The 12,901-nt window shown below is 36.2% G+C and overlaps 1 protein-coding gene across 1 annotated transcript in view; it reads right to left on the reverse strand.

The window, feature by feature from the left end:
- CUNH8orf34 (chromosome unknown C8orf34 homolog) overlaps positions 1 to 12,901 on the reverse strand; it is a 396,460-nt gene that overhangs the window by 297,457 nt on the left and 86,102 nt on the right. The window contains 2 exon segments of the mRNA XM_077752493.1: positions 2,961 to 3,089; positions 5,781 to 5,912. Coding sequence (XP_077608619.1) covers positions 2,961 to 3,089; positions 5,781 to 5,912 — 261 coding nt within the window.

Raw genomic sequence — 12,901 nt, forward strand, 5'->3', positions numbered from 1 at the left:
CAGACACTTCTCCAAAGAGGACATCCCGATGGCCAACAGACACATGAAACGATGCTCAGCATCCCTCATCAGGGAAATACAAATCAAAACCACACTGAGATACCTCCTCATGCCGGTCAGAGTGGCTAAAATGAGCAAATCCAAGGACTCAAGATGCTGGCGAGGATGTGGTTGTGGAGAAATGGGCATCCTCTTACACTGCTGGTGGGAATGTAAACTGGTGCAGCCCCTCTGGAAAACAGTGTGGAGGTTCCCCAAAAAANCATTAAAAAAATAAGGTAAAAAAAATGGGCAGAAGACAGGAACAGATATTTCTCCAAAGAAATACACATGGCCAACAGACATATGAAAATGTGCTCAACATCACTCATCATCAATCAAATGCAAATCAAAACTACAATGAGATACCACTTCATACCTGTCAGAATGGCTGAAATAAAAAGCATAAGAAACAGCAAGTGTCATTCAGGATGTGGAGAAAAAGGTACACTCATGCACTTTTGGTGGGAATGCAAACTGTTGTAGCCACTGTGGTAAACAGTATGGAGGTTCCTCCAAAATTTAAAATAGAATTATGATATGATCCAGTAATCCCACTATTGAGTCTTAACCAAAGAATGTGAAAACACATATTCAAAAGATAATCATCCCTATGTTTATTGCTGCATTATTTACTATAGCCAAATTATAGAAGTAGCCCAAGTGTCCATCAATAGATGAATGGATAAAGAAAATGTGGTGTATATATATATACAATGGAATATTATTCAGCTATAAAAAAGAATGAAATCTTGCCTTTTGCAACAACATGGATGGATCCAGAGAATATAATACTGAGATAAGTCAGTCAGAGAAAGACAAATACCATATGAATTCATTCATATGTGGAATTTAAGAAACAAATGAACAAAGGAAAAAAGAGAGAGACAAACTAAGATATAGATTCTTCTTAATTATAGAGAACAAGCTAATGGTTACCTAGGGGTAGTAGGAGGGGGGGCTAAATTAAGTGACAGGGATTAAAGAATACACATATCATGATGGACACTGAGTAACAGGACTGCTGAATCACTACACTGTACACCTGAAACTAATATAACATTGTATAATAATTATACTGGAATTAAAATTTTAAAAATTAATTCAAAAATCATAAGACCCTATGATAAGGCAAATTAACTTGTGACATGGGTTCACTGCATAAAAACCCAAAAAAGGTCTAGTGAGCTATGAATTAAGAGGTATGAAAAAAACTCAATCTCTCTATAAAATTATAATACAATAAAATATATATAATTATACACAATATACAAATATATATTCTATATACATATTATTTCTTCCAAAATATATCAAGGGACAATTTTAATTTTTTTAATTCCCTATGCTACGCCTTTTATTCCCATAACTTATTCATTCCATAACTGAAAGCCTGTATTTCCCACTCCCCTTCACCCAATTTGTTCATCCCTCCAGACAATTTTAACTTAGATACAAGTCATGAAGTAGTATAACTGTGCTATCTAAAGAAACATACAGATTCTAAATTTTTTTTTTTAATGTTTTATTTATTTCTAGGAGAGAGAGAGAGACAGCGTGAGCAGGGGAGGGTCAGAGAGAGAGGGAGACACAGACTGAAACAGGCTCCAGGCTCTGAGCTGGCAGTCAGCACAGAGCCCGACCCGGGGCTCGAACCCACGAACCACGAGATCATGACCTAAGTGAAAGTCGGACGCTTAACCGACTAAGCCACCCAGGCGCCCCAGAAACATACAGATTCTAAAATATAATCGACTAGAACGTGCTAGTATCCTATCTTCTATTTAAGAATTTTTAATATTTCATGACAGTAAAAGAAAATTTTAGTAAGGTCATGTCATTAATGTGCTTCTAAAGGAAACTAATTTTAAAATTGAGAGATATTTAAGAACCAGAGAAAGGCAGGAATACCTTGAACTCACTACTACTAAAACCACAAGATATACATGTATATCTACATACACAGAATGCATTTATCAAATCAAAATATTTGATTGCCTATTCTCATGACAGTAATATTTAAAAGTTTTTATTTGGGGCTCCTGGCTGGCTCAGTCAGTTAAGTGTCCAACTTCAGCTCAGGTCATGATCTTGCAGTCCGTGGATTTGGGCCCTATGTTGTGCTCTGTGCTGACAGCTCAGAGCCTGGAGCCTGCTTCAGATTCTGTGTCTCTCCCTCTCTCTGCCCCTTTCCTGCTCATTCTCTGTCTCTCTCTGTCTCTCAATAATAAATAAACATTAAAAAAATTTTTTTAATCAGAATAAAAAAAAAGTTTTTACTTGAAACATTTAATTTTAAACTTTCACACCTACCAGAAGGAGACAGACCATGTTTTCCTATTCTAGAGATGAGGGAACAAAGGCTCATTGGAGGTTTAATGATTTATCTGGGGTTATTCATAAGTGGCAGAGCAAAACCTCTAACTTAGGCCTTGGATTACAGAATCATTATATATTTTTTTAAGTATGGTGCTAGATTCTGAAAGGATTCTAAGAAGAATCTGCCCCCAGTTGCTACCTGAGAAGTTTAGAGACATCAAAAACTCATGAAAGCAAATGGTATGTTTATTAATTAGGATGAAACAAACAATGAGGTTCAAAAGAGAAGAATAAATAAGATACCATTATATGCGCAGCTGACCTGGGTAACAGAGACCTTGTACAGACTGGAGTCAAACAGTTAAGGGCAAGAAACAGGATGGAGTGGAGGTGTCTACAGCTTCTCCTACTCTATCTACCAGTCTTCCCAGGAATGTGTATACATTCAAGATCAATCCTCATTTCCAACCTCACACACACTATCATAAGCTCTCATGTAATTATAATGAAGATGTTGGAAATGGGTTACTGGCAATAGGAATTAATGTTTGTACTTTAATATTAGTTAGGAATTCTAATTATAATCAAGTAAATGAACTTACTTCGAGAAAGATTCTCAAGGGCTTTTCCCAGCTTCTTGCTCTCTTGAAGGATGTGGTTCAATTCATCAAAATCACGGCTTTCTGGTTTAAATCGCCAGTTCCACTTAGGATGATCTACTGACCTTGGCACTATGTTTTAAAAAAAATGATTATTCCATAAGCATGCTACATAATAATAAAAACTTACTATTCATCATCATGTGAGAGACTATATCAAGATCAATGTACAGAATAAAAATGTTTGTTTCAGACATGGTTTTCTTATGAGCAAACAGAGGGAAGTTGGGAAGCTGCGTTTTAAGAAATGTTTTAATTGAACTAGTAAAGGGAAGTGTGACAATGTTTATAGAAAAAAGAAAATTCAGGTACTAATTTAAAACCAATTTCTATAACTTAGGGAAAATACACAAGCAGAGCACATTTTATATAATATTTTAGCAGCTGAAAAAACAATTACTAACTTCTTCATCAGCAATTAGTAAATATTTTTAAGACATTTTGCTGTCTTCTGATAAAACAGAAGACTGAAGACATTTACCTTCACTTCCCCCAAAACCCAACTAAAATTAGACTAAAGATTTTTTGGTCAAATAAGTAGTTGAACAAGAAGAGAAGACATTATTAGACAAGAAAGAGCAAATCTTTTTTTGGAAGATGCAAAATAAATTGAGGAGTGGTAACTGGATTCAGCAAAGTAGAGAAATCTAGTCCCAGAGAGAGATTCCCAAAATGGTGGACATATCATAACATTTAACACTAAAGCATGAATCAAGGAAGATAAATGCCAAAGTAATAGGATATAAAAACTTGTTTTTCAGATTGGAAGGATCCATTAAATGTCCAGAACAATTCAAGGCATAAATTCAATTCAATTCAAGGCAAAATTTTACAACAGTGGCAATAAAGAAAGATCTTAAAAGCTTTCAGAGACAGAAATAGCAAATCAATCAGACTTCTCAATGGCCACTCTTGCCCAGAAGACACAAGAGAAATTCCTTCACAATTCCAACTGAAAATTACTTTTTAGAGTAAAGATTTAAACTATTTATCTTGCAATCATTCTTTTTCAGAAAGCTCTATAGTAAGGATGCTCTAATAAAACGAATAAGTAAACCCCAAAGTGGAAAGACTTAGGATTCAGGATATAGGTGATCCTCCATAAGAAAAAGGAGAAGTGAATCTTCAGTATGGCTTTAAAGGATGGTCTCAGAAGACAGTTGAGAAAAAGGCTAGAAACCAAGAAGCCAAGATTCGATCAAAGGAAGAGGGCTGCAAAAGCGATGTCTCTAATTTTTTTAATAAAATAAAATATAAAATAAAATAAGATCAAAGTTAGGATTCCTTGATGAATGTGATCATACTGAGTTCAATACTTTAAGGAACGGTTTGAGGAAGGATTAGTGAGTACACAGAAAACAAAGCAAATACAGAAATAAGACAATTATTAGTTCTAAAAGCAAATTAATAGTTGGACATCTATGTCTCTACTGTGATAAAGACTAGTTAACGCAGCCATAATAATATTGTGTGGAGTATATATTCAACATTTGAAATAACTGCATGCTTATACTGTGGTGATGAGTTGGGCCTGAGGTATGAAGCCACAAAGTCTTAGAGGACAAGAGCTGGTGCCTCAAGTTTAAAAAGTAGAAGGGAACTGTGCAAGTAACTTGTATGCCTTGATTTGTAAACTTGTGTAGCAAAAGAAACATCTGAAAGAACTGAAAGTGGCTCCATGTTAGAAGGCTGTAATACTACTTGACTTTTCAAACCACATATATTTTTGCTTTGATTAAAATAAACCAAAATAATTTTAAAAATATTTATATGGCAAAGGCAATCTCAGACTACTGAAATACTTTTTCTACCATCTTTTTAAAAAGTAATCTGAAATATTTACTATACTAAAAATATACTGACCCTCTGACCCAATGATGTTATGTCTCGTAAATTATCATGAAGAAATGAGAACACCTATACTTATATTTGTATGTACAAAGCTGTTTATTTTATCAGAAACTACAAGACATTTGTTTATTTCAGTAAATAGTTTGTGGCAGCACAACTCTGTAAATAATATAACTGTCCTTCCACAGGGGAATAAACAAATTATGGCACATTCACAGCATGCTACAGCATTATTTATTAAAAAGTATAACTTAGACCTAAGTTTAACGCAAAAATATATCCATGGTACATTCTAAAATAAAAAAACAAATTGCTCAAGAATGTGTATAGTCTAAAAACAGCTTTATAAAGCAAATCAACTCACACATATTTTATATGTTAGTTTGTACAGAGAAAAGGATGTAAAAAGATGCAAACTATTTCAAAGGACGTGAAAATATATACACTATTTCTAAGGAAGGAAAACCTGAGGGGACTAAAGGAAGAAAGAAGAATTAACATTCAAAATTTTATTAAATTTTTTGAATATAAATCTCCTTTATTTTCCTCTACCCTAAAAGATTTAATTAGTTTTTATAAACTTTATTAAATGTAGGGTTAGTGTTGCTTTGAATGGAATACAATGCTGTAACTGAACATGACAGGCGAGGAAGCTGCTCCAGGCAGCTAACATCCTTAAAAGAATATTATACTCAAAAGGCTCTAAATCAATTAAACATGCTTGAGAATGTGAGTGAGTAGATATACATAAATAAAGCTCAATGTTACTGCTAAAACGAGTATGACATTATTAGGATTAGCAGCCAGAAATATCAGATTAAAAGTTGGGCTTCAACTCTTACCTTTCCTTCCTTCATTTTGTTAGTAACACATACTTACATTAAGTAACATTTGAATGACAAAATTCCTTACATGATTTGGATTCTGGCGACAGTGGGGAAATATTAGACACAGCAAGGTCACTTTTTGACTTTTTAGGCTTCTTTGCATTTAATTGCCAAGGCTTATCATAGCTTCTGAAATCCCTTCTTGTTCCTTTATGTTCTGTTAAAACAAACAAAATACATACATGTATGTGTGTTTTATATATAACAATAAGTGATTTCAAGATTGATCAAAAACTAAATCCATTACGTCATTAGATATACCTAGCAAAAGCTACAAGTCACCTCATATCAAAACTAATGTAAATATTCAAAAGTATTTGTTTAATATCCCCTGTAAATGTTAGTTTTGAATTTGATATGATTCAATTTGTATATTAATATGATTAAGATTATGTTAAACTCTTAAAAGCTTCTGGAAACATTCTTTAAGGCATAAATCACCATTACTTAAAATAACATTCTTTAAATAGGTATTACGGAATAAGGCACTCTTCCTAAAGTAAATAAAAATAACTGAACCCTTAAGTAAGTTTTACTCATCTGATTTTACCTTATGCATTATTGACTAAGATATGTTAAATTACTGACGGTCACCCACATTTCTTCTCCAGCATCAGTCATTTTTTCCACTTCTTAATTCAAGAAAGTAATTCAACCAACTTTGTTGAAAGTCATAGCTCTCCGTCAAAGGCAGTCAAAGTCACACCAATTCCTGAATAAAATGGTATTTCCAAGAGTTCGCCCCTTTTGACATCTTTGCCAAGCAGTTCATATTTTTAGACATGCCTATCTTTGCGGAATATTTTTTCTCTTATTCTCAGGACACTACATTCTCCTCATCTCCATATCCCCTATTTGACTACTCTTTCTCTGTATCATTCACTGCTTCCCCATATTCTTCTTTCATCTATGTGATCTTCTGTAGAGTTTAGAGCCTCCTTCTACCTTCTTGTTTAAATATATAAATTGTCTAATTATCTTAGCTTTATGAATGAGTCATCAATATTTCTCTAGCCACCCACTTGTAAATACCAAATAGACATCATGAAACATTATATGGGATCTTCAAATTTATTAAGGTTTTACTAAACTGACTGTTATCGAATTTTTCCACCTCCAACATGTCATTCAATGCCAAAAGAGGCAAAGATATTCTGAAACTCCAGGAACAGAAATACTGGTCTGTGGTCTGCCAGAATGAAGGATGTGTTCCTCAGATATGAATAAGATGAAAGACAGAAAAATCAGGAGGAGATTAGATTTCTAGGCTTTCATGATACTTACCCCTACATCAGAGTCATCTATTTCTATCATTCTATGAGAATCTGTCTTTCTGCATACATCCTAGGACTATATCATCTTCTTTAAAATATAAATATATTTATTTATTTAGAGAGCGTGGGGGGGAGGGAGTAAAGAAAGAGGAAGAGAGAGAATCCCAAGCAGGCTCCATGATGACTGGGAGCTGAAGCTGAGCTCAATCTCACAAATGGTGAGATGATGACCTGAGCCGAAATCAGGAGTCAGACACTTAACGGACTGAGACATACAGGCACCGTGGAATGTAGTATCTTCTAATGCAACATGGCTAAAGGAGAAAGGATCCTGGTCATATAATACAGCATTTCATGATACAAAGAAAAAGGCTAAAAAGAACAAGGGTGGCATGGCACATTAGATTTTATGGTTTTACTTCTCCACTACTATAGGCAAGGAGAAAAATCCACATTAATATAAATAATCTAGCAATGATACTGTTCTTATTTAGTCAGTTGAAAACAAGATGAAACAAAGTTATTCATTACTGTAGCAGAGACTCATAGGATTCAACTGGTAATGGAAATTTTAGTAGCAGTCATGATTTGTTCTGTTGCTCTAAGATTTTTGAAAAGGATACAAATAGTTCCAAGCTATATGTTGAGGGGACAAAGAAGACCAGCACTATTGACTGACAAACTTAAAATTAGATAGAATACTCATTTAAATTTGAATAAATGGAAAAAATAACATTTTAAGAAAAAAAATCAATACGAAAACCAAGAAAGCAGCATTCAGGACACAGAGAGGGAGATCAAAGTCAACACGGTGGAGCAGTAGGGGGACCTGAAGTTCCTGTCCCTCAAATTACAGCAATATTGAAACCAGAAGACTTGGAATTCCAGGAATCTGGGCTACAGAGTGACAGAAACATCTCAAGGGGCCCACAGAGACAACTTGGCAAGCCACAGGTGTGTGACTGCAAACTGGGAGAGATAAAATGGGCAGCATAGGAACAGAGAGAAGGGATCCCCTTCTACGGAGAGACAAAAGGAAAAGAAAGAGAGGCAGTAGAAGTACAGGACTGTATTTGGACAAGAGAAAAACCACAAACTGGGGAATGGAAAAAATAGAGAAAGAACCAATTTCTAACTCGTTCCAGGGTTGTGGGGCTTTCTCCAGACTGGGGCCTGCTGCCCTCTATACCCACCTGGGAAGGAGGGCAGCCAGCCCAGGGCTCAGGAGTGAACTCAGGGGCACAGTCGGAGAGAGCAGTCCCCTACCTTGAGTGCTGTGGGAGGAAGGTATATAGCCACTCCGAGGACAAAAGACCCTGCAGGCGCCCACCAGCCAGGGTCCCTTTGTGGGCTGGCTGGGCAGAGTGTAACTAACTACCCCAGAACTGGCACCAGCAGGATGGGACCCTTTAAGATTTCAGGGTTTGAATCCCAGCCGAGCACCTAGGTGGTGTGGGAGGCTGTAGGGAGGGACAAACTGGCCCTCTCACACCCATGTGGCACTGTTAGGATGGCCTGAAGAGAGTGGTTTGGGACACCCATTCCAGGGAGGAGAGACTGGGGTGTCGCCATTTTTGTACCCATCACCAACAAGGTGGGGCTTCAGGGAACAGACAATGGGCCCACATTGGAGGTGGCTTCCACCTACACCAAACCACGCCCCTCAGTGCCTGCTAACAAACTGCATACCTCACAGAGCAAAATTGACACTGACCAAACCAGAAGGCCCCTCCTCCAGACCAGTGCAGCCACCGGTTCCTAGCCACCATCAGATATCAGTCCAGCAGTTTTGTATTTTCTGATTTGATTCTTGATCAATTCTTATTTTATATATATTTTTTCTCTTACTTTTCTTCCTCTTATTTCTTCCCTTCTCTATTCTGGTTGTTGGTTTGTTTAAGCAGATATTTTTAACCTATTCTTTTTGTACTTCTCCTGTGTTTCCTTTTTCTTTATTTTCCCCTCTCTCTGGATTAAGTCATATAGTTTCTCTGATTCCCTGTTTGGTCAATTCTTTCTTCTTTTCTTTTTCTCTGCCTTGTCATTTCTTTCTTTGTATGGGATGTTTCTTCCACCCTCACCCTTTTAATTTCTTCCAGTGTTACTTCAATGAACGAATCAAAGCACACCTGGCAGATGGTCTAAACCACCACTATGACTGAGGAAATAAAGCAAACAGAGTCAAACAACAGACAGCATGCAAGACACACCTCCTGAAGGGCCAGGCCCTGGAGAAGGTATCACCCCTTTTTAATATAGTAGTGCTCGCAGGTGCAGGACACATAACAAGCTATAAAAACACAATAAGGGACAGACACATAAGGGTAACAGCAGACCTGTCCACTGAAACTTGGCAGGCCAGAGGGAGTAGCAGGAAAATATTCAATGTGCTGAAGAGGAAAAATATGTGCCAAAAATCCTTTAACCAGCAAAGCTGTCATTCAGAATAGAAGGAGAGATAAAGGGTTTCCCAGACAAACAAAACTTGAAGGAGTTCATGACCACTAAACCAGCCCTGCAAGAAATCCTAAGGGGGACTCTGTGAGTGGCATGCTGCAAAGACTACAAAGGACCAGAAACATCACCATAAGCATGAAACTACCAGATAACACAATGACACTAAATCAATATTTATCAATAACTCTGAATGTAAATGAACTAAATGGATAAAAATGAACTAAATGGTAACAGAATGGGGGAAAAAAAACAAGATCCATCTATATGCTGTCCACAAGAGACTAATTTTAGACCTGAGGACACCTTCAGATTGAAAGTGAGGGGATGAAGAACCATCTATCATGCTACTGGAAGTAAAAAAAAAAAAAAAAAAAAAAACTGGAGTATTCATACTTATATCAGACAAACTATATTCTAAACTAAAGTTTGTAACAAGAGATGAAGAAGTACATTATATCATAATTACAGGGTCTATTAATCAAAGAGCTAAAAATTGTAAATGTTTATGCCCCCAACCTGAAACTACCCAAATATAAGTAATTAATCACAAACATAAGCAATCTAATTAATAAGAATATGGTGATTGCAGGGGATTTAAATACTCCACTTACAGCAATGTACAGATCACCTAGGTAGAAAACCAATAAAAAAAAACAATAGCCTTGAATATTACACTGGACCAGATGGACTTGACAGATATATTCAGAACTTTTCATCCAAAAGCAGCAGAATACACATTCCTCTTGAGTGTACATGGAACACTCTCCAAGATAGATCACATACTAGGTCACAAAACAGACTTCAATAAATAAAGAACTGAGATCATACCATGCATAGTTTCAGATCACAATGCTATGAAACTTGAAATCAACCATAAGATTTGGAAAACCTCCAAATGCATGGAGGTTACAGGGCATTCTACTAAATAGAATGAATGGGTCAACGAGGCAATTAAAGAAGAAATTTAAAAATATATGGAAAGAAGTGAAAATGAAAACATGACATCCAAGCCCACTGGAATGCAGCAAAGGCATTCCTAAGACAAAAATACACTGCAATCCAGACCTACCTCAAGAAACAAGAAAAATCCCAAATATAAAACTTAATCACTCACCTAGAGTAACTAGAAGCAAAACAGCAAAGAAACACCAACATCAGCAGAAGAGAAATAATAAAGATTAGAGAAGAAATAAACAATATAGAATTTAAAAAACCCAGTAGAATAGATCAATGAATCTAAGAGTTGGTTTTTAGAAAAACTAAAATTGAAAAACCACTAGCCAAACTTCTCAAAGAGAAAAGAGAGAGAACCCAAATAGATAAAATCTCCAATGAAAGAGGAAAGATCACAACCAACACCACAGAAATACAAACAATTATTAGAGAATACTATGAAAAATTATATGTCAACAATTGGATAACCTGGGAGAAATGGACAAATTCCCAGACACCCACACAATACCAAAACTCAAATGGGAAGAAATAAAAAATTTGAACAGACCCATAACCAGCAAAGAAATTGAATCACTTATCAAAAATCTCCCAACAAATAAGAGTTCTGGGCCAGATGGCTTCTCAGGGGAATTTTATCAGACATTTCAAATAGAGTTAAAAGTTATCCTTCTCAAGCTGTTCCAAAAACTAGCAATGGAAGGAAACCTTCCAGATTCACTTTTTTTTTTCATATTTATTTATTTTTGAGAGAGAGAGAGAGTTCAAGCAGAGGAGGGGCAGAGAGAGGAGACACAGAATCTGAAGAAGGCTCCAGGCTCTGAGGTGTCAGAACAGAGCCTGATGCAGACCTCAAAATCATGAACCGTGAGATTATGAGTGAGCCAAGGCTGAATGCTTAGCAACAACTGAGCCACCAAGGCATCTCCAGACTCATTCTATGCAGCCAGCATTCCTTGATTCCCAAACCAGCCAGAGACCCCTGTCTGGGAAAGAGAAAGGAGAATTACAGATTAATATCCCTGATGAGAATGGATGCAAAAATTCACAACAAGATACTAGCAAACTGAATTCATCATCAGTATATTAAAAGAATTATTCACCATAATCAAGTGGGATTCATTTCTGGGCTGCAGGGCTTGTTCAATATTTACAAATCAATCAATGTGATACATCACAGTAATAGAAGAAAGGATAAGAACTATATGATCCTGTCAATAGATGCAGAAAAGGCATCTGACAAAATATAGCATCCTTCTTTAATAAAAACCCTTAACAAAGTCAGGAGAGAAGGAACATACCTTAACATCATAAAAGCCATATATGAAAAGTGCATAGTTAGTATCATCCTCAGTGGTGAAAAACTGAGCTTTCTCCCCGAGATCAGGAACATAACAGGGATGTCCACTCTCACCACTGTTGTTTAACATAGTGCTGGAAGTCCTAGTATCAGCAATCACACAACAAAATGAAAAAAAAGGCATCCAAATTGGCAAAGTAGATGTCAAACTTTGGCTTTTCACAGATGACATGATACTCTACACAGAAAACCTAAAATACTCCACAAAATAGCTGCTAGAACTAATACATGAATTCATCAAAGTTGCAGGGTACAAAATCAATGTACAGAAATTGGTTGCATTTCTACACATCAATAATGAAAGAACAGAAAGAGAAATCAAGAAACCAATCCCATTTACAACTGCACCATGAACCATAAAATACCTAGTAATAAACCTAACCAAAGATATAAAAAATCTGTATGCTGAAAACTATAGAAAAACTATGAAACAAATTGAAGAAGACACAAAGAAATGGAAAAACACTCCATGCTCATGGACTGGAAGAATGAATGTTGTTAAGATGGCAATACTACCCAAAGCAAGCTACACATTCAATGCAATCCCAATCAAATTGCACTGGCATTCTTCTCAAAGCTAGAACAAACAATCCCAAAATTTATATCAAACCACAAAAGACCTCAAATAGTCAAAAGAAAACCAAAGTAGGAGGCATTACAATCCCGGACTTTAGCCTCTGCTACAAAGTTGTAATCATCAAGACAGAATGGTATTGGCACAAAAACAGAACACAGACCAATGGAACAGAATAGAGAACCCAGCATTGGACCCACAAATGTATGGCCAACTCATCTTTGACAAAGCAGGAAAGAATATCCAATGGAAAAAAAGCCTCTTTAGCAAATGGTGCTGGGAAAACTGGGCAGCAACATGCAGAAGAATGCAACTGGACCATTTTCTTACATTATACACAAAAACAAACTAAAAATGGATAAAAGACCTAAAGCTGAGACAGGAAACCATCAAAACCCTAGAGGAGAAAATAGGCAACAACCTCTTTGACCTCAGCCACAGCAACTTCTTACTCGACATGGTTCCAAAGTAAAGGGAAATAAAAGCAAAAATGAACACTGGGACCTCATCAAGATAAAAAGCTTCTGCAC

The sequence above is a fragment of the Crocuta crocuta genome, unplaced genomic scaffold, assembly GCF_008692635.1.
Source record: "Crocuta crocuta isolate KB4526 unplaced genomic scaffold, BGI_CrCroc_1.0 scaffold141, whole genome shotgun sequence".
Taxonomy (NCBI): Eukaryota; Metazoa; Chordata; class Mammalia; order Carnivora; family Hyaenidae; genus Crocuta; species Crocuta crocuta.